This window comes from Echiichthys vipera, assembly GCF_963691815.1.
Source record: "Echiichthys vipera genome assembly, chromosome: 16".
Classification (NCBI taxonomy): domain Eukaryota; kingdom Metazoa; phylum Chordata; class Actinopteri; order Perciformes; family Trachinidae; genus Echiichthys; species Echiichthys vipera.
The window spans coordinates 1,814,838-1,838,152 of NC_139841.1; the positions used below are offsets into that span (position 1 = coordinate 1,814,838).

General features: G+C 38.6%; 1 protein-coding gene across 2 annotated transcripts; it reads right to left on the reverse strand.

The window, feature by feature from the left end:
- Positions 1-3,286: 3,286 nt before the first annotated feature.
- Positions 3,287-19,073, reverse strand: LOC310959139 (SWI/SNF-related matrix-associated actin-dependent regulator of chromatin subfamily B member 1-like). 2 transcript variants are annotated; one of them, XR_014593561.1, is made up of 10 exons: positions 18,953-19,073; positions 13,236-13,347; positions 12,609-12,717; positions 12,077-12,214; positions 9,766-9,893; positions 9,481-9,647; positions 8,552-8,742; positions 7,735-7,866; positions 6,600-6,705; positions 3,287-5,670 (listed from the first exon to the last, which is right to left on the reverse strand). XR_014593561.1 is itself a non-coding variant. In XM_083930383.1 (9 exons), the coding sequence occupies exons 1-9, from the start codon at positions 19,040-19,042 to the stop codon at positions 6,666-6,668; spliced, it is 1,107 nt and encodes a 368-aa protein (XP_083786509.1). In that variant the 5' UTR covers positions 19,043-19,073; the 3' UTR covers positions 3,287-6,665. The 2 variants fall into 2 exon arrangements, 1 of the variants encoding a protein (XP_083786509.1); XM_083930383.1 differs by having other exon boundaries at positions 3,287-6,705.
- Positions 19,074-23,315: the final 4,242 nt, after the last annotated feature.

A 23,315-nucleotide genomic window follows, 5' to 3' on the forward strand; every position in this document is an offset into this window, starting at 1 on the left:
GGTCTGTTTAACAAAGCAGGTTCAACAAACTGAGTCTGACCCTGAACTCTGAGTTGATCTACTCTGAGATAGGAAACTGAGTTTTCGGTTCCAGAACAGCTGATTTGCGTTAATTTGATCAACTCGGAGTAGTTTCACCTGGAGTTAAGCGCGTGCACCACAAGTATAAAAAGACAGCATCAATGGAGCCCTGATTCGACGAGTCACCATGTGCTCATACGGTGAGTTTGAGCATGTTTTTCGCCGAAAGTGTAACACTGCTGCAGCAGCAAAAGAGAGGGAGACGGCGTGGGAGAACATGGCTGTTTGGGTCAGTGCGTACATTTAAATGTAGTCCTTTGCAATCACAATAATATCACAGGGGAAACTGCTTGAGTGGTACCCTTTTAGTTTATTTAATTTAGGTGCATCCCCGCGGGGGAGAAGCGCTTTTGGCAGCAGCTTATGATGAAACATAAAAACATTGGTGAAACAGGTAAAACCTCGGCACAATCTCATGGTGATACCTCATTTTGAACATGTTGTACATTTTAAGGTAAATATTACCGTAAGTGGCTGTTTTATACGTTGTATAAAAAAACACCCATTTGCAAAAAAACGCAGCTCAACACACAATATCTCCGTGTTAAGTTATAGTCATAAATCTGTAATAAACATTGTGTTTTGTTTAGGCGCCAGGTAAAGGTCGAGGTTTAATGTTAAAGCACTGCCAGTGAATGATACTGAAGTACATGAACTGACATCAATGGAAAAAACAAAGATAAAAAAGGAATGTTAGTGAACAAATACATTTAAGATGTCAACACAGTTAAAGCTAAGCTAAGCTAACTAAACAATTTCTGCATGCTAATGCCTGCCACTAAAAGCTTCACAATCAGTCCAAATATTTTGGTGAAAAGAGCCTGAGCAGCTTTTTTGCATTTTTTATTTTATTGAACAATTTAAATATACAAAAATACAAGGGATACAATAAACAGAACATTGGTGACACACTTAATAAATAAACCAAAGGGAGTAAAAAAAACAATTCATTAAAAAAAGAATACTACTAATAAATAAAAAATAAATAATAGATCAAACAGGGGCATCAGGGAAAAACTTTTCATAATGACTCAGTAAGGTATTACTTTTTTTTGTAATTTAACAGAGATTTAAGCAGATACCTAGATTTTCCAATTTAGCCAATTTAGGTTCAGATTTTGCTCATTTTTGTTTGTGAATAAAGAATTTTGCATATAGGATAACAAAGTTCATCAAGTACTCACGAGCATTATCTTCTGGGTTAACATAGTAGCAAATAACATCTTTAAGGTTAAGAGAGTAGACAGAGTTAGCAGCATCAGGGATTCAACAGCACTCCAAAACTTCTTAGATATATCACAGCAAAAAAAACACATGTGACATTGTTTCTGGATTGATCTGAAAAAAAGTGCAGGAATCATCAACATCTATAAACTTTGCAATACTACTACTAACTGGGTATATATTGTTCAGTATTTTAAAATGTTCTTCTTAAGCCTTGTTAAATATGCAATATTTGTGGGGTAGAAGTAAAGCTCTTCTTCAGTTTATGTCCTGTACTAAGGACCTCCAATAAAATATGCCTCTAGGCACAACTCAACTGGTGTACAGTGCCTATACAAAGTCTTCATACCCTTTTTTGTTTTACAGCCTCAAATGATAATACATTAAAATATATTTTTTAAAGCGTGATTTACACATTTTGTCTCAAAACATTTAAGTGAATTTTGTTTTTCTAAATTTCTGGAAATTAATAACAAAAAAAACTAGAATAACAGAGATGGAAAAGTGATTAGCCCCTTTTAGAATAAAAATCATAAACATTCCCAGGTATAACCAATAACCTTCCAGATTACACGCCAAGTTAAATTGGCCTCCACCTGACATCAACTGTGGTGTCTGATTTTACTTCAGAATAAAATCAGCTGTTCCCTGAGGATTCCTCTCCTAGTAGTTCATGTTAACACAAAGAATTCACCATGGTTGGAAAGATGCTTTCAATAGACCTCTGCAATAAAGTTGTGGATAGGCACAAATTAGGAGAAGGATATTAAAATATTTCAAAGGCTTTAACTCTCCCTCTGAGGACCGTTCAGAGCATGGTCCAGAAGTGGAAGGCATATGGCACCACCCAGACCTCACGTAGATCGGGCCGCCCCTCCAAGCTGGATGACCTAGCCAGGAAAAGATTGATCAGGGAAGCTACCAAGAGGCCCATGGTGATCTTGAAGGAGTTACAAGTCTTAATGGCAGAGGTTGGTCAATCAGTGCATGTGATAACAAGTTCTACATGTATGGCAGGGTGGAGAGAAAGAAGCCTCTTCTGAAAAAATGTCACACTGAGTCTTGTTTACAGTATGCCATATTGAAGATTCTGATGCCATGGGGCAAAAGGTTGTATGGGAAAAAATTCACTTGAATGTTGTTAGGCTAAATGTGTAAATCACACTGGAAAAATACATTTTTTATGTATCATCATTTCAGCCTGTAAAACAAAAGTGACTATTTCAAAAGGATATCATGACTTTCTATAGGCACTGTATATGTTTGTTATTACACTTTCTATCTGTTAGTTCAATTCCACTCAGCATCAGTACAGGTTGACTTCTTTTATATTCACTGTAACGCAAATGTTTTTTTATTAGTTGAATTAAGGCTGTTCATAAGCTCTTTAGAGCTGACTGCAGTGACTCCTCTGTGTTGTATAATAACAATACAATTATGTGTACTCACAATGCCCCACCTCTTAGTCATTTCTGTTTCCTGCGCCATCATTAAATTACTCCAAGTGCTTGTTTTTGAAGATGTGGTGGAATCCCACTGATATGTATTTATTCTGATTCCATTCCGTTTTCATATAGTGTGGCTATTGTGACAGACCTTGTATTATTTTATCACCTTATCATACATTTTTACAATATAGAAACTAATGAAGAACATGTTTTTCACTCTCCACTGACTGAGAAAACTTCTGAGCTTTTTAAATAACATAGGAACTGAGACCACATCTGAAAACTAAGAGTGTTTATGAATTGTTCTTATTTTTATTTCAAGAATAAGAGCCAAATGCCAGCGCCACAGAGGACTTTGACGGTCTATTTTCCCCCATGCTGTGCAGGTTGGTTACTCAACAGAATCCTGCTACTGCACCTTTTATACAAAGTTATTCATCTCATGGTTAAGAGAAATAAACAGTATCAAAAAGTAAAACATACACAGGTTAACAAAACAGCATATTTCCAACAAGTTTTTCTTTATTGTTGTTTTTCATAAAAAAAAAGACAGGTCCACTGTAAAGGAATTTTACAAAACAGGATTACAAGAAGTGACAGTACATACATTAACATCATTCTCTGGAGTATGTTCAAGTTGAATATTATCACTTTAAAAGACACCATTGGTTCTTGTCTGCTTATTTTTTCCACTCTCTACTATCCCAAAACACTCCTGGTAAAATAGAGCTTCCAGTCTGAAAATGATGCAGCATGAGGCACGGTGCAAACAGAAGTAACAATGGCAACAGTTCCTCATGCACAGGGGTAAAGCATGAAGTACCTATGTTTTAGCATGCAAATGAACACTTGGGCACAGAACTGATCAGGGGCCAGTTTAAGAAAGAAATCTTAGACTGGTCTTAAGTGTAATTCAGGTGAATTTCGATGTCTATCTAAAGTCTGACTAGCAGTTAGCTCTAAGCCAAAGTCAAAGTCTAACTTTGTGAAACCAGCCCCTGAATTCACAGTCTACATGCTAAAACCAAACCAACTCTCTGACTGGCTGCAAACACTTTACCAGGGACTCACTAACATCTACTAAAGCCCAGATAAGAAGGATTTTTTTTTTATTACTAAGATTATTGCATTTTCCAAATGATTCTGATAGCATAAGAGATGTGTCTCCATTTTTTTGGGTCCTACCACTATCAGTAAGCAAAGTCCCAAATGTCCAAACCCTAAACATAGGGGCATTATGTACTATTTCTGAGGTATCATCCACGCCAAAGGTTTGACGTTCAAGGCCAGTTTGAGTTGTATAGTCTAGGAGGGGCCATGAAAAGTTGACTACTCCACCTAAGGAGCCTTATCCGACTGCCAATCTCACAGTCGAATAGTCACAAAATGTGATTACAAAACAAAGGATCATTCCATTGGTTCTTTATGGGGGAGCTGAATGTCTGATTTTACATAGAATTGCTTGGTTTCCCACTAAATATATGCATATATATATATATATATATATATACAGTATATAGACTATTAACCAGAGCAACTAAGAACGTAGCACTAGCAGAGCGCTAAGTGTTTTTTGAATTTATGACAGATTGTCCGTCAAAATCAGCAAGGGGAGGAGCTTAGAAACAGCTGTTCGGGGCTCTCTCTCGTGCTGCCTGTCCCTTTACTCCCTGTCATTTCCCTTCTGGCGGTGAATCGCTACAATGGGGGGGAAAATGTGCTGGGTCCAGACATTAGAATCGGCCCACTCCACAGTGCTGAGAATGGAAACGTAGTGTAACTAGTTGACAATTCTGTCTGATATCAGGCAAGGGGGAACTTGAATTAGGGTATTTACAACCATAAAAAGCAAGCACGTTTAATAAGTGATGTGTCTGGCTGTCTAACGATGACGAACAGCTACACAACTTAAAGCTTAAACAGAGGGGGCAAAAACACAACTGATAACTTGTGTTGCCAGGCACATTTCAGCTCTTTAGCCTGTGTGGAAAAAACGGAAGCCATTGAGAATATGGATTACTGAGGAAAAAAACATGATTCGACAATCAGTTGACAATAGGCAAGACTTGACCAATTAGATTAGATGATGTAAATTCTTAGTAGGGCACACTACACTATAGTCTCTTAAATAACAAGAATTTGAAAAAAGGCACATCACAACTTTTCAGAGCCCATGGTGACATCTTCAAATGTCTGACAACACACAGATGCCTAAAGTATAATGTATAGAAGAATCATTTGAGATGGATTGAAATCAGATTGTTCAAACCCCCGCTGAAGGAGGCTTAAGACGCATTCAGCCAGATGTTGAAAATGTGTAAAAAAATCCATCTCTCCAGGACACATACTTTATCTTGGTAGCACTTTACATTACAGCTAGGTAATAACATGGTAACAGTGTTTTTTTCACATGTTCACACTTTGTCTCCTCCTCCTTTTTATAATAGCAGCTCAAGTTATTACAAGGCGCACCAAGATGTTTATCTGATCCATGATCATCTGATCCCTGATTAGGTAAACCAATTAAGGCTCTGTGTGGTTGAGGGAACACCATGAGTTAGTGCCATGCCTGGGCGTGGTACAGTTGTACTCACACTGGTCAAACGAACTAGTCTTTAGCCATGAAGCGGAACAAGAGAGCCCCAAACAGCTGTTTCTAAGCTCCTCCCCTTGGGCACGGTAAGGATGGACAGTGTAAGAGTGCACCCTTACAGTCGAGCCCTGTCGTAGTTCATAAGTAAGATCCATTCATAGGTTTGTGTTAGCTTATAGATAGTTGTTAGCTAAAGCTAGCTAAACTGTTGTTATCAAACTGCAGATGTTTTTCTTCTGGGGTTTTTGGTAGTTACCAAGAAACTTCAGGTGCATTAGAACCTTCTTCTGGACTGGAGGAGTGCAGACCCTGATTTACATGTAACTGAGAAAACAAAAACAGATTGCTGAGGTCAGACTTGTGGTGTACTGAAATACTTTAACTTGTCACCTGTCTGTATGTGGCTGCGTGTAAATGAAAGTCTCCTTACCAACGACACTTGAAATGACAAGTATAAACAGCGCCTTTGACTTGCCGTTGTTGGAAAAGCACAGGTGTTAAAAATAAACATTAATATTAATAACCGTGATGGAAACTGGTAACACGTTCTATGAAGAGCACATTTATAGTACATTATGAGGGCATTCATAGTGAATTATAATGCATTCATAATGCTTCATGACTACACTCAAACACTTAATATTTTCTGATGCACCATATCAACACTCATAATACATTATACATGTGACTTACAATGATTTGTAAGTTCTTCTCGATGCTCTTCAACATAGATAATTTCACATTGATTTTGACCATAGTAGCCCTCTGTTACAGATGTAATGAAGATCTGAAGAATTTAAAATGACTGGGTTCAGAATGGCCCTGGCCATGTGATTCAAATACTCATATTGTATTCATACAGATACATTTCACTCAGACACTATACTGAAAGGCCAAGTGTTCTGACTTGGCGGGTAGTGTGAATAGTGCATGGTGTGTATGTGTGTGTGTAACAGCAACTTGTGTAACAGAATATAAGATAAACCTCCTTCAATACCAAACACTAGCTAACAGTGATGTTGTGTTTGGTTTGAACTGTTGTTATGACCGATGTGCTAAAGGCAAGTGAAACATGATGACGGTTGACTTGGTGTACAGAGGAATGCCTGGATGTGTGTGTGTGTGTGTGTGTGGAGTTCAGTCAGTGAGGTGCCCATGGAGACTGACTATATGTGAGTGCAGTCATGCTTACAGGATCATCGTCGATGCTTTAAGGATGGCCTGTGTTTGTGTATAACTTTGTGTGCATTCACTTGATCATTTCAGAGTAGTAGGAGTCTCCCCCGGACACGTCATCTGATGCAGCTTCATGCCTCTTTCTACCAGGAAGGAGCCGTGTTGGCCAGTCGTCTCATACGCCTAGAAAAACACATTTTACTCACATTATTTCTGCTACTTTAGGAATGATCTGAGCATCTGGATTATGATGAGTCTAATATTATCCAGAAGAACAAGTTGCACTTAATAAATAAACATACAAAAATCCCTGTTCCAGAAAATGGATTTTGTGAAAACCTGGAGTCTGTAGAGTGGTGGCACAAGCCATCATCAATGGAGCTCTGATACCTCTATTGACCATGGCAACAAATTAATAAAAAACAGTGTATATTATAATATTAGACATGAAATATTCATACGTGTGGATGCAGACTATTATGACATTTAGCCTTGACATTGTGAGCCTAAAGGGGCCTTCACATGATAAGCTTTTTAAACAAACAATACGTTTTTCCTCCATCTTTCTAACCGGCTTGAATAATTAACACTTAAGTTTTATCCAGTGCAGTCCATCCATTAATCATTAACCAGACTTGTGCGGCCGTGAATCTTCCTGCATATTATATATTAATTATTAAATATATTTATTTAGCTGAGCTGTACACGGATGGAAACAAGGGACATGTAGAAGCAACTGAAGACAATACACTAATATCAAAGATCATAGACAGATTTGGGCTTAATTGTGTGATGTTGTCCCAGGTCATGGTTGATCTGTAGCCTAAACGCTGCAGGTTCTGGCTGTGCAGAAAAGCGGATTCAAATGTGAAGCGTGATTCAACAGGCCTCTCTTTCCATTTTACTTGTACCTTGCCAATATGTCATTGCTTATTATGTTTACATATGTTTAAATACTATGTTAGCTGCAAAGCTATTTTATTTTAAGTTGCTGTGGCACCAGAAATTATGTTTCACCATCAAAATGGCATCTAATTTTCATTTACCACACATGTACTTGTACTAGACCTTCTGTTTACCAAAGACTATCCTTCAGCAACCATGGCAGTCGTTGTTTTTTGTAATGGTCAGAAAAACAAACCTCAGGTAGCATCAGGTGGAGTAGATAGATGTATTGTTTGAATGAATCTGACCTATCTGTATCTGACTCACCTTGTGTTCCTGTCTTGGTCTCGGATCTTCTTTTCCATTTCAGCATCTGTCAAGGTCTCCAGCAGGGGGCACCACTGGTCTGCATCACCTGTGTTGCGGATGGCAATCTCTACTGTCGGGAGCGGGTTCTCACTGTGAGCAAATGACAAGGATGGCAGTGATGAAGTCCAACACAAAAAATCGTCAGCTCATAAAAGATCAAATATAGAAAGTTAGGGATGAGTCGACTTTGTCAGATGAAGTCAATAAAAGTGTCTGCTTTAATCAAAGTGTGTTTAGAACACTCTACCCATTGATTCTTATGGCCCTATTAAAGTGACACTTTGCTGGTTTTCAACCGGCTTACTATCTTTTAAGTGTGGGTAGTATATGCAAATTAATATTTTTCAACTTCAACAAATAAAGATTTTTTAATTGACTGAGCCCTAATTAAAATGCATAGAGTAATCACCACCATGTGTCAACAGGAGTCAATAAAAAGCACACTATTGCTATTATCAGTACATTTATCATGTAACAGCACTGTTTGTGTGATTGTGTGTTAGAGACGGGTATGAAAGTTTAAATAATTGAATAAAAATAAAATGATGGCTTAATGTAGGATTGCGATGTAAGCCTAAATTGGTTAATTCATTGTTTTGGGGAATTTTTGCGCCTTGATCGCCTCCCTTAACTTCTGGCACTGCCCAGTGCATTCTGGTGTTTGGTTGCTTGGTTTTCTTTTTTCTTTGGAGCAAAAGACAATAGCACAGCGTTTCATCCGTTTTCACCAGTTTTATGAAAAGATCATTTTCCCAGGAGTGAGATTTGTTTTTACCTGAAGGCATAGGTCCTCTGGTGCCAGCTGAGCTGGCCGCGAATGCTGTAGGCGATAGTGGTGACAAACTCTCCACCAAGACCCAGCTCAGAACACAGCTTCAGTGCAAACGACTCTGGCGAGTTCTCTCTCTCTGACATGTCCCACTCAAACTGGTCCACCAGAGAAATGTTCCCCACGTGGATGTTCAGCTAAGGAACACAAAAAAGAATTCAAATGTTTAATATCAAGTGAATCCTTCACATTAAAGCAGATTCTTATCTGCATCAATGCAGTTTCTTAAGAGTTCACAACATTCTTCCATCAATGGGAGAGTGTAGTCTTGACGCGATTACAAAGACTTTTAGAAAAAACCTAAACAAAGCACCAATGGGCTCCTTCCTTTTGGATTGACTTTGGTAATCGACTTGAATGGACTACTATGAGAGGAGCTGGTACAGGGGCCAGTAGGTAAGTCTTTAAAACACTCTTTAAATAAACTCTGGCTTCACAAACTACGTTGCTGGTGCTTTGTTTTCTGTGTAGGGACTCTTCTCATGCTGCTGCAGAGGTTTGCTGTTATTTTAAGCAGTATTAGTGATTAAAAAAGACGTTTGAATGCCATCACCGTACTGCCCCGAGCTAATCACTGTTAGCCACTTCTGGCTTTTAGCAACTCCGGGATTTCTCCGTTAATAATTGATGATTAAAAAAACTGTCATGATGGCTTTTTTGATGTATGTAAGCGTCGGAAAAAAAACACAGGTTTATTTTGCGCTGGAATGGCACTTTAACCTTCAGACCAGACTTCTTTTATGTAGTTTATGTTCTTTCTCACCTTAAAAGTCAATAGAAAGAGAATTATTTTGAAAAAACCCTGTTTTAGTAACGTCCTGTAAAACCAGCTGATATTCTCTGACTGGTTGTTGTGCTTTTGGCTCACCACCCACCTTGATGATGACTCTCTGGTCTGCCTGCTCTTCCAGTATGCTGTCAGTGGGGTACGACTCAATCTGCTGACGAATGGCTGAGGCAATGGCGGGTACAAAGGCCAAAGGATTCAGGTCCAGGTCATCACATAAAATCTCGGCAAACATCTCTGGGGTCATCAGTTTCTCTGAAAAGGGGCCGATCAGTGAGGTTAGACAAAATTTAGACAAGTTGACATATAAGAAACATTAGACAGGCGATAATACTGTATATTATGGATGTTGGTCAGCTTGTTCCTTACTTACCATTCATGTTCCATGTGAAGGCATCCCGCAGCTTCTGTCCGTCTATCTCCATGTCTAGACGAATGGGAACCAGCGCCTCTACCTGGGCTGCATTCTCATGGATCACTGCAGGGTCGTGGTCATCAAAGCTGAGCGAAACACAAGACACATCAAAGCTCAAAGTTGGATTATTGTTGTTCATCAAATATATTCAAATTGCTCTGTGAACATAACATGACCTGACCATTCACACGTCAGTATCAGTACTGCTTAAAGGGAAAGTTCACATTTTTTCAAGCTGATCTTAATACAACAACCACTGAAAGAGTGGTGGTTAGCACTGTCGCCTCAGAGCAAGAGGGTTCCTGGTTCAAATCCCGGCTAGGGCCCTTCTGTGGGGAGTTTGCATGTTCTCCCCATGTCTGTGTGGGGTTTTCTCCGGGTTCTCCGGCTTCCTCCCACAGTCCAAAGACATGCACTCTGTCCATAGGAGTGAATGTGAATGGTTGTCTGTCTCTATGTGCCCTGTGATACACTGGCGTCCTGTCCAGGTTGTACCCTGCCTCGTGCCCAATGTCAGCTGGGATGGGCTCCTTAACCCCAATAGGGACAAGCGGTTAAAGATGAATGAATGAATTTCTACAATATAGTATTTAAATAACCTTTTAATTAGTTTAATGTGCTTCAAATTCAAATGTGTGACGATTCCAATTGGTCGAGATGAAAAATGAATCAGATGGCGCTATCTACTTTTGACTTTGTTGACATTCTACGTCTCTCGCCTCATTAGACAGCAGTGCAAAGATGGCGCAGCTCAGTTTTGTCTTTTGAAAATGAAAGAAGTGTATGTTTATTCACTGATTCCCTGTCCTACGTGCTGTCAGTGACACAGGCTGGCAGCGGTGCTGAGCAGAGATCTCAGCTGCTCTCTCTCTCTCTCTCTCTCTCTCTCTCTCTCTCTCTCTCTCTCTCTCTCGCACGCGTTTAAAAAAAAACCAACCTGTAATCAATTTGTAGCGCTCGGTGTTGATTCTGTGGCACAGTGCCACACGTTGGTCTATGTATGGGAAACACCGAATATTGAGAGGTGTGTTCAGGCCTGGACCCTTGCCATGCATGAGAAATATAGTGCAGATTAGCCAATGTATGGCTAAGTTACAAAATCTTCCTGTCTAGTGGCAAAAAGTGATATTTTGGCACCACGCCACAGTAACACAGAGAAAAAAAATGTGTTCAGTATCATTTGATCAGACATGTCTTTAGGTGGTACTGACTGACCTTACTTTCTCTTCTATGATGTGACGCCAATTTTTACTGACACACCGCGGCCACACCCTACAGAATTAAGTTACGATATGAGGTAACTTTGATCACAGAGGTCTTGGTACTGGTCAGTTTTAAAGTCAATCGGGTTAAATCTCTAGGAGGAGTTTGTTAAAGTTTGACGCCATCAAAATGCCCAATATTTCCTGTCACCAATAGGGGCGCTTTGACAATGAGTGAATATTGAGATATGGTTCTGTTCAGGGCCAGAACCTTATCAACCATCAGATTTTTGAAGCAGATTGGACAATTTATGCTCAAGTTATTAGCTACTTCCTTTTTCATGGAAAAACGACAATATTCGCCGCCACGCGGCCCAGAAAAACGGAACGAAATAACGTAACTTTGATCACAAAGGTCTTGAAATAGGTACGGTACAGACCAATTTTGAAGTCAAATGGGTTAAATCTCCAGGAGTTTGTTTATTAAACTAAATGTATATGAACTAAATTTGCATATTAAACTCAAAATGGGCAACTTCCGGTTGGGTTTAAGATATGGCTTATTGAGGCTTTTTCACCTCATTCTGCCTCCCAATTTTCACTTAACCTGTAAGTGAAACCTCATTGAGGGGGTGCTACTGAGCCATTTTGCCACGCACATGCACAAGACCCATATAACTCCTAAATTTAAACCAGACTTGACAGGTTTGCAAATTTTGGGGACTTTTTAGATATGCTGAGGACCTCAAAAAGGCAATTAATTTAGTAAGAGAATAATAATTATAATAATAATTATAATTATTATTATAATAATAGAGAATAATAATAATAATCATTTACAATAGATCCCTCACTGGCTCTGTCGTCAGTGCTCAGGCTCTATCTATCTATATAATAATCATTCAACTATTGCAACCCAAGATCCTGGTTGTTGAATTGGATTACATCAAGTCATTTTTGCATATGAGGTAGACAAATGAAGATGGATACAAGAGCAGCAAGTAAATGTCACAAATGTTCAACAGTTGTGCCCTCCTGTTGCATTTGTTGCTGTACAGCCTTCTCACCAGAGGGGGAAGGTCCTCTTCTTGTCCCGGCCCATTCGGTTACGGTTGATGGTTGTAGAGCAAGGCACAGCATCTAGATGGTGAGAGCTGTTGGGCAGCGTGGGGACCCACTGACTGCTCCTCTTTGCTTTCTGCTCCCTTATACAAAAGGGACAAAAAACACAACGATGACAAGGGGATACAAGCAACTACAGTAAGTATTGTACTGTACTATTGCTCTCACAATCAGGAATTTTAATTAACTTTAAATTAAAGATATATATATATATATATATATATATATATATATATATATATATATATATATATATATATATATATATATATATATATATATATATATACAGCAAAAGGCCTGCGGCTGCTGCCTAAAGGACATTCCGCCTCTTTACATGGTACTGCTCTAACCACTAAGCCACTGGCCGCCCCAGGGAAAATGTATTTCAATAACATTTAAATGGAAAAAGTAAAACACAACACATGTGAAATGAGCCATCATCTCAGAAATGTTAGTGAAATTATTAGAAATTACCTGAGGTAAGCTGGGGGCTCTGTGCTGATGGACACCGCCTTGTATTTCTCATCATTCCCCTCGAAGATCTCTTCACATTCTGAGGCCTTCAGCAGAGTAACACTAGTGGCTACAGATGGACAAGACAACTCACATACATGTCAATTCCAATTTAAAGTGTTAAACCTTAAATGCATTAGGCAATGTTGCAGTTGTTCTTATGCACTTTTTAATAATTGTCACCACTACTGTGACATAATGTTATTGGAGTTTCTGGTAGCCATGCTAGCTATCTGGCCACGTTAACCACGAGTTTACTTGTTCACTACCTCCTGCATGCTGGAGGATTGTCCCTGATAAAGTCCAATCACCCACTGGCTATTATGTACAAAATTGAATTAATTAATCTAATTAAATCAAAGATATGAAGCTTTTTTAATGCAACACATTTCACTTGAGATAATGACTCGTTTGACAAGTCACTAGTCTGATTGGTCACTTGATTCAAATGTAATATAAAAATAATAATATTAATTCACTATAATATTGAATAAAAACATTGCATACAGCCTGTGGGCCTTCCAGACTAGGAGTAGTTCAAAATGACTTTATGTCCTGTTTAAAAAAACAATGACACACCACACTAACCATGTGATGATGCTACGATCTTCTTTCTCTCCTCCACCGAGGCCAGCCTCCGCCATAAAGACGGATATCTTTTATACAGAGAGCCTCTGAACATGCGCAGATAGTTTCCAACCTGGAAAGCAGAAGGTAGATCTTTCAGTAAAACCATGTTCAGTGGAGCTGCTAAGCGCAGCTCCCTAGACTTCCTAGACATGACCCCATCAATGCACATTTAGGGAAACATGAGGCAGACTTTGTGAATAGAAAGTCAAGACACAGCATCAATGTGCAAGTATTACCTGGGCTAGATCATGTGGGAAGTGAAATTGAATACTACAGTACACATTACAGGAGGCCTACTAAAACTTTGTAATGGTGCTTCGTAATGGTCACCCCATCTAGATGGGGGTAAGACAAGATTAAAAACAGGCAGGAGTGGAACCCCAGTCATTGGCACTTGGGTTCAACAGTAATCCACTACATGACCGACACTACGTCTTGATAGTGAATATATCTGTTATACATAGGGTGTATTTAAAGCAAATTCCCTAAAATATAGTATAAAGCAGATTCGATGCGAGTTGGACGTTGCTTTTGCATTTTTAAATCATCCTCACTCTATTGGGATTAATAGCGATCAATTCTGCATTTGTCAGTTATTTTTAGACAATATGCAGAATCTTTTCACTTACGAATTTACACAATCTTTTTGCTAGCACGCCTACCTAGTCTTATTATATGCAACTGTGTTGCCCCTTGGTGTTATCATACTCTTATTATAATTTATATCATTATAAGGATCTGCTCCATCTAAAGGGTGAGTCAAATGAAGAGATACACGCATTAAAGCCGAAACCCTGGCTTGACAAATTAACTTAAGTGAGTTTCGTGGTACCGTTTCACTCTGATCGCAAGTTTCGTATTTGTCGATCCAGGTTAACCAAAGAAACCCTGAGTATCATGTTCAGCACGCTTCGCAATACACCCCTCTGATCAAAGTTATTTCAATCAACTCTAAGTATCTTGAGCCTGAACATAAAAAGCGATCATCAATGGAGCTCTGATACTATGGTTTCGCCATGGCACAGGTAAAGAAAAGGCAGAGCCTCCATTTTAATCTAGTGGATGTAGAGATATTAATGCACATAAATATATAGACTGTGCATATATATCTTTTTTTTATTTTTAAAAGAGCCTCTTCTGCTTCTTCTTCTTCTCCTATGGCAAAACACGGCCGCATTGCATTGTGGTATGCGGGGGTACAATGTAGTGTGCATCTTATGTACACTCAAATGACTTGTGTTCAACCTACATGAGAATCAGTATAAATGGTCCACCTATGAGTGCAATTTCAACAGGGCCCCCTGAGTTGTTCTTTGTCAAAGCAAGGAGGACAAAAGCTCTGTCAGCTCTGTCAGAAGTAGTGACTGACCACCTTCGCACACGTTTTGCACTTTCTTTAGTTAAAATTGCACACATTTTTCTTGTTTCAGTTGCTGGTTAGCACTTTATTTATTTTCTTTTGCTCTTATTCCAGATGTTATTTTGAAAAGCTTAAAGCTTATGCTTAAATATTTTATTTCAGAATTTATTTTCAGAATTTTAATACCCATGCATTTTCAGCACTGAACTCTTTTTCACTTGTTCTACCTCACCCGTTGTTAATATTTGTTAAATATTGTTTATCTACTTGTTCTTGTTTTACCTCAGCTTTTTTAAGTTCAATAAACGTTCCTTTTTTTTTTTTTGGATTGAGATTCTTATCATTTGTTTTCATCAGTGTCATTTTTATGATGTAAATTGAGGGAGCAAAAGAAAAATCAGCTCCAAATATCTGTATCAGTCATCGACTAAGGCCGATGAAAAAAAAAAGTTAAATGTTCCTAGACAAATAACCAAGTCCAGTCCTGAACATGCACAGGCTTAAAAAAAAAAAAATGGTATCGACCCTCAGTCGATAATAGTGAACAATAAAGACTCAACCTTAACGGTTCTTAAAATTTGCAAACTACCCATCAAAATTAGCCGTGCAGGTTTTGAGGTGCTACCCGTTTGTAAGAAATTTATTAGGGCATTCTTTTACAAATTACTTTAGGGCCTCACCCCTTTCCATTTGAACATGTTTTCCAACATGTTGAACGACTATCCATCCATTCAAAATGAACCCATATTGGCTGACCACCCCTCCTTAAAACACATTATCTTCAAGAATAAACATAACAGTATGTTTCTCAGATCATGGAAAAACTTACAAACAAGGTTATCCACATTTTCAATACCTTTGGTCCAAAATGATTAGGCTAGCTATGCAGACTTGGTTATTTTGATAATCCATTAATCAGTTCAAGACAGAGTTCTCCGATTCCAGCTTCCTAATGTGAATATTTTCTGCTTTTTTTTTAGGTGTGGACAAAACAAGAAATTTGAGGATGACCAACATTTTTAACCATTTTCTGACATTTTATAGACCAAACAACTAATCAATAGATTAATTGACAATTAAAAAATTGTTAGTTGCAGCCTTATTGAAGATGATTTTCTCACTGCAGCAGAAATCAAAGGCTATGTTACAGAGACTGGTGGCTTGGAATGGTGCGGTCTGTTGATCTGAAGCAGCATCAAATAGAAACCAAAAAGGGCCGCTTACATTATTAACTTTCTGAACAAAGCTTTAGGAGACCTACTCCATTAGCACATTAAAACAGGATTTTTTTAATATAAATTTCTTTTTGCAAATTAAGATTTTAAGGACAACAGATAAACTTTCTTGCATTTTTTAAAATTTGGACCAAAAGTATGAGCCTTGTGAATAACTTTGTTTGTTAGCTTTTTCAACGATCAGAGAACCGTACTGTTGTTTATTTTTGTAGGAAATAGCAGTGTCTTTAGGTTAGGTGGGACTCAACTTTGAGGGCACCTCTCTCCTGAATGGATGGTCATTCTAGTTATTTTAACCAGACCAAGTTCTAACTTTCTCTTATATAGGCAAGGCAAGGCAAGGCAAGGCAGCTTTATTTGTATAGCACTTTTCATACACAAGGCAGACTCAAAGTGCTTCACAGCACAACATGTCATGAATTCAAATGCTTTACAGAAAGACAAAGAGAATAAAAACATAGACAATAATCAAAACAGTGCGGACGTTAAAAGTGTGAAGATTTAGCAGAAAGCTAAGGTGAACATCTGCTTAATGATGCTGCTATAGGCCTAGTCTGCCGGGGGATAATACTTTTCCTGATACTCTGAGCTTCTCTCCTCTCTGTCTGAATCATTCATGTCCCATCAATGCATGTTATTGATTCAGCTTCTTCCCCGGAGCTGTTTGTGCTTTGTCGTCTCGCAGGTCTCTGCTGATCGTGGTGGTGCTTGCTGCCGTGGTCCTACATGACACTTCCTGCTGCTATTGTCACTGTTACTCATATATACTATCACTAGTTTAATAAACTATAAAATTTGTAGCTGTATTGTAGCTGCTATTGCCACTACTCATCATTGATCATGTTTGCCACCATAATTATTATCATTTTCATATTCTGTCACCTTAGCTGTGCTTGTTTCTACTATTCTGTTGTATTAACTGCCTTAACATATACGTCATATTCACATTACTATAAATATTATAGTTACTGTTAGGCTTTGCTTGCATCTCTGGAAGTGTGTCTGTCTGTCTCTCCCTGTCCATCTGTGTGTCTTTTCTCTCTTTCTCTCTCCTTTTCTTCCTCCCCAACCGGTCAAGACAGATGGCCGTCCTCCACAGAGCTGGGTCTGTCTGACGTTCCTGCCTGTTATAGGGAAGGTTTTCGTTGCCACTGTACTCTACAGAGGAATTGTTGGGTCTATGTAAATCATAAATAAGTCATTGAGTGTGGTCTTTACCTACTCTGTAAAGTGTCCTGAGATAACTTTTGTTATGATTTGACACTATAAATAAAATTAAATTGAAAAAAAAAAATTGAACATAAAAGTTTTCAGTCTAGTTTTAAAAGTGGTCAGAGTGGGTGAAAGTCTCAAATCTTCAGGAAGTTTATTCCAGCTGTTTGTTGCATAAAGACTGAAAGATGCTTTCCCTTGATTTGAGTTTACTCTGCGAACCACTAACAGATTGGTCTCAGAGGATCTTAGTGATCTAGAAGGCTTATGTAGTGGGAGCATATCAGTGATATATCTCGGCCCTAGACCATGTAGTGATTTATATGTGAGCAGGAGGATTTTGAAATCAATTCTCTGACGTACAGGAAGCCAGTGTAATGATTTAAGAATTGGTGTAATGTGCTCACATTTTTTGGTCTTTGTTAGAACTCGAGCAGCAGCGTTCTGAACAAGCTGTAGCTGCCTGACAGTTTTTTTGGGAAGACCTGCAAGGAGACCGTTACAGTAGTCTAGCCTACTGGTTATAAAGGCATGGACAAGTTTTTCTAAGTCTTGAGCTGACATGAGCCCTCTAAGTCTTGTTACATTTTTAAGGTGATAATAGGCCGATTTTGTTACTGATTTGATGTGACTGTCGAAATGTAAATCAGAATCCATAATAACCCCAAGATTTCTGGCTTTATTTGAGGTTTTCAGGGACAGTGATTGAAGGTGTTGGATGACTTTAAACCTTTCTTTCTTTCTATAGGTTAACATGTTGGGAAAAAATCATTCAGATTGAAAAGAGGTCAGAAAGTGATTTCTGATGGAATGCCCCTATTATCCACCTTACAGAACTATGCAGATTACCTACATACGTATAAGCACTGAATTAAAGTGCCAGTAAAAAGTATTAACTCCCCTCTGACAGTCATGTTATAATTCAATTTCCCCGTGCGGGATAAATAAAGTAATTCTTCTTCTTCTTCTATAACAAGCTTATGACACTGATCAACAGAAAAAAAAGACTTTCAAAGTTGTATAATTTAGGTGCAGAGTGCTGCTCTCCTTTCAAGTACATTTTGGGGTAGAGAAAACTTTGGCAGCAATAACTGCCTTGATTACATGTGGATAGGTCACAATCAGCTCATGTGGACACGCTTTAAACAAAAGGATAAACAAATTCCAGAAAACTTGTAATACATAAAATATTTATCTTAATGTCAACAATCAAACTGGAGAAGTTTCATGGTGATATCTATGAGTTATTTTTTTCTGTTCACCTGTGGTGTCTCCCTTTAAAGCCAAAACGTACAGTAGAACACTGACTAGGTAGACTAATGGGCCCCAAGACCTGCTGCTTGGGTTTTCTTTCAAACATATCCAGCTTGTATATTAAGAAATAGACTGTTGTAGACATTATTGAGGAGCATTCCTTTTTTTCAAAATCAATAGATATGTGGTGTAGCTTCAACATGATGTGTTCAAATATGAGATGTCGATAAAGACTGTTTTCAAACAATACTATTTAGCTCGTGGGCTACTTCATGTTGATGTAACTTGCTGGTCTAGCACAACACGTTAACAGTTAGGCTACCTTCCCCATGAGAGGTTGCGCTTACAAGTTAGCTCGACAGCAAAACAACAAAAACTGTTCGGTTAACTGTTCTTTATGTGATTTCAACGGCCGAAATTAGACCGGTGAGTTTGTGCGTTGCTGGCTTGACTTTAGCAGATTATATCCAGTTCTTCGTTTGGGGTAGCGCTATTTCTTTGTTTATGAAGCCAATGGGGCATGTTAGCATGTTAGCATTAACTAGGCAGAAGGGTGGATGACCTAGACTGACAATAGGGAACTAAGCATTGAAAGTTAATGAATAGTCACATACCTCTGACCCAACCATGTAAAAGTCCCCATCTTGTTCTAATTGAAATTTGACTGGTTTCTGGCCAAACGTTTTACTTAGAGCCAGTTGCATCTTTACGTAATCGTTAACCTGCAGCCTTCTCTTCTTCAGATGTGTTTGGGATCTACGACAAAGTGGGAAATCAGCAAGTCATCCTTGAAAATAGGGTTCACTACAGCTTTATGCATTCAAAACACCAGCTAGTACCCTAACTGCCCGACACATGTAAAACGGCATTATAAAAAACAAAAACAAACAATCCACTACTGGATATGTCCCGCTTTAGAAAGTAAGTGAACCCATCTCCGGTGTGGCTTTTTACGGCTTCTGTGTGTTTTTATTTCGATAATCACGAACGCTGCATTGGCCTTACTCTTCGTTTCAAGGTAGAGGAACGATTTCCAAAGTACATTACTGCCCCCTACTGATTTACAGTGAGATCAGATTAAACTCATCGTTATCAGCAAAGTCTTTCTGGCTCCGTGTATCGTTTGGTCATTGGATTTTCAATTCACAAACGAATAAAAAAATAGTGGTTATTTGATTTTCGTTTTAAAATACTAAAATTAAAATGAATTACAAAGCGTTTTATTTGATTTTCGTTTTCTAGTTATGATAATAAAAATTACAATCACTAGAAGACGAAAACGAAAAAACAAGAGGAGGGTGCTGTGTCATAGAGGGATTTCTGCTTCTTCTTTGATATTTGAACTTGTGACGACACATGGTCCAGCATATTTTATTGACTCAAACATTAAAAAACCACGGCCACACATTTAAGTTTGCAATATTCATCCCTCTGCTCAGAAACTTTGCAGGATTTAGCCACTTGTGTGTATTCAGTATATTTATCATTACCTCTGTCAATTGGACTTGATAGGAAATCTTAGTTTGATCACTGATTGAATGAATACTTTTTCATCTTCAAAACTAAAGATGGGTCTATTTACACCCGGGTGTGAGCACTTACAAGGAGTCATGGTGGGTGAGTGGGTTTAGTACAAGTTTGTAACTTGTAGGTTGGGGGTTGAGACTTGTAGTTTTGAATGTGCTTATAAACTATGGACAGCATTCATAGACATCAATTGAAAAATGACAAAATCTGACCAGCATGTGTCACACTGTATCTGAACCTAAATATGAAATGGTCGGTAAATCAAAATAAATAATGCAAATTATGTGTGGTTACACGTCCTGCATTTACTATAACAGTTTAAAAAAACTGGTTGCTCCTCCGGGGAGATAAAGAGTCGACACAGAGGTGTCTCCCCTCTCTTGCCCTCTTCTCTCTTCACTTCTCTCTTCTCCCCCTTTTCTGCGCTTCCTGTGTTTTGTTTTCTTTTGTTTCTTTTGTTCAACTTTTGTTATCCAAAAGCTTGCCAGAGACGTTACTTTATATTTTGTTTTCTTGTTAAAATATTTTCGTTTTAATCTATTTTTATCGCGCAACTTTATACGTTTTCTACGCCACGTTTTTATCTTTTATAATAAAACCCCTCGTGCAGTCTTTGCCTTTTTGTCCGGCCGACAAATTGCATCAAACTCGCGACACCAGTCCAGATAAACTGGTCAGAACTTTTTTGTCAACCAACAAACAACAGCCAGAGACAAGCCACGTGCAGAGCTGCAGCCACCTGAAGAGCTGAGTCCAAGCCAGGACGGGAGCTGTGGTGCATAGACATATAAAGAGTAGACGCCAAAATTCTTCTGTTAATTATTTACAGGCCACCTAAATACTCAGCAAATTTTTTCGATGATTTTACCGAATTATTGTCTAGTATCTCCACTGACTTTGACTGCCTAGTTATAACTGGTGACTTTAATTTTCATATTGACGATTCGAATGGCAAGGGTGCAAAAGAACTTTTTACTATTTTAGATACATTTGACCTGTCTCAACATGTGAAAGAGGCTACTCATTATAAAGGACACACCCTGGACCTGATTATCACAAAAGGTCTCAATGTTTCTGATGTTCTTGTGACTGATCTTTCATTGTCTGATCACTTCTGTGTTTTCTTTAATATTTCTTTAATTCCGGAGACACAAACAGAATCAAAGAATGTCAAAAAGCGCTACATCAATGAACATGCTAATGTACTCTTTAAAAATGCCATCTCCTCGCTACCACCTCTAAACCCATGCCATGCTGATGATCTTGTAAACAACTTTAATTCCAAAATTGTGAATATCATAGATGTCATTGCACCGGTTACAGTTAAAACGATTTCTGGTAAGCAAAAGGCACCCTGGAGAAAAGCTGCTGTTGTAACAGCCCAGAGAAGAGAGTGCAGGAAGGCTGAACGAACCTGGCGAAATACAAAACTTCATATTCACCATGACATCTATAAAGAGAGGCTCCAGGCCTACAATTTAGTCTTAAAAAGTACTAGAGAATCATTCTTCTCCAATATCATAAACAGCAACACTAATAAGGCCAAAACCCTATTTGCAACTGTCGACAGACTGACCAACCCCCCAACACAAATACCAGCCGAACTCCATTCCACACAGAAATGCAATGAGTTTGCATTCTTTTATACTGATAAAATTGAAGGCATCAGACGTGCCATCAATATCTCAAACAAAAAAGTTGGATCACCACCCCGTTTAGGCCAAAATAACACAGCAATGATGGCAAGCTTTGATGCCATAGACTCTAAAACTCTAGTGGAAACAGTGACCGATCTAAAGCCAACCACCTGCTGTCTCGATGCTTTACCTACCAACTTCTTTAAGAATGTTTTTGACTGCCTATCAACAGACGTATTGCATATAGTTAATAACTCTATTCAATCGGGCAATTTCCCAAAGGCCTTCAAAACTGCAGTCATTAAACCTCTTCTAAAAAAGCGGAGCCTAGATGCCTCTATTATCAACAACTACAGACCAATTTCAAATCTACCATTCATAAGTAAAATAATTGAGAAAGTTGTACTCCAACAACTAAATCACTTCTTGGCTTCTACTGGCTGCCACAACAACCTCCAGTCAGGATTTAGACCTTTTCATAGCACAGAGACGGCCCTTATTAAAGTTATAAATGACATCCGTCTTAACACAGACTCTGGCAAAACTTCAGTACCAATGCTATTGGACCTCAGTGCTGCATTTGACACTGTCGACCACTCAATACTTTTGGACAGGTTGGAAAACTGGGTGGGGCTCTCAGGCACAGTCCTAAACTGGTTCAAGTCATATCTACAAGATAGGAACTATTTTGTTTCCATTGGCGACTTTGTATCAGAACAAACCAACGTAACGTGTGGAGTCCCCCAAGGTTCAATCTTGGGGCCGACTTTATTTAACATCTATATGCTCCCACTAGGACAAATCATGCAAAATAATAACATTGACCACCATTGCTATGCCGATGACACCCAAATCTATGTAGCGCTATCACCAAATGACTATCGCCCCATAGATCTACTGTGCCAGTGCATTGAGCAAGTCAAACACTGGATGTGCCAAAATTTCCTTCAACTAAATGAGGATAAAACTGAGATAATTGTTTTTGGTGCTAAGAAAGAAAGGTTTAAAGTCATCCAACACCTTCAATCACTGTCCCTGAAAACCTCAAATAAAGCCAGAAATCTTGGGGTTATTATGGATTCTGATTTACATTTCGACAGTCACATCAAATCAGTAACAAAATCGGCCTACTATCACCTTAAAAATGTAACAAGACTTAGAGGGCTCATGTCAGCTCAAGACTTGTCCATGCCTTTATAACCAGTAGACTAGACTACTGTAACGGTCTCCTTGCAGGTCTTCCCAAAAAAACTGTCAGGCAGCTACAGCTTGTTCAGAACGCTGCTGCTAGAGTTCTAACAAAGACCAAAAAATGTCAGCACATTACACCAATTCTTAAATCATTACACTGGCTTCCTGTACGTCAGAGAATTGATTTCAAAATCCTCCTGCTCACTTATAAATCACTACATGGTCTAGGGCCGAGGTATATCACTGATATGCTCCCACTACATAAGCCTTCTAGATCACTAAGATCCTCTGAGACCAATCTGTTAGTGGTTCGCAGAGTAAACTCAAATCAAGGGAAAGCATCTTTCAGTCTTTATGCAACAAACAGCTGGAATAAACTTCCTGAAGATTTGAGACTTTCACCCACTCTGACCACTTTTAAAACTAGACTGAAAACTTTTATGTTCACCTTAGCTTTCTGCTAAATCACTTTTAACGTCTGCACTGTTTTGATTATTGTCTATGTTTTTATTCTCTTTGTCTTTCTGTAATGCATTTGAATTCATGACATGTTGTGCTGTGAAGCACTTTGAGTCTGCCTTGTGTATGAAAAGTGCTATACAAATAAAGCTGCCTTGCCTTG

Excerpts from the sequence above, each read along its gene's own strand:
- LOC310959139 (XM_083930383.1), bottom strand. The coding sequence starts at position 19,042 with ATGCAACTGGCTCTAAGTAAAACGTTTGGCCAGAAACCAGTCAAATTT. Across the intron at positions 12,718-13,235 it reads GATCGTAGCATCATCACATG|CCACTAGTGTTACTCTGCTG; the intron begins GTTAGTGTGGTG and ends GTCCATCTGTAG. Across the intron at positions 9,648-9,765 it reads CTTCACATGGAACATGAATG|AGAAACTGATGACCCCAGAG; the intron begins GTAAGTAAGGAA and ends GCCCCTTTTCAG.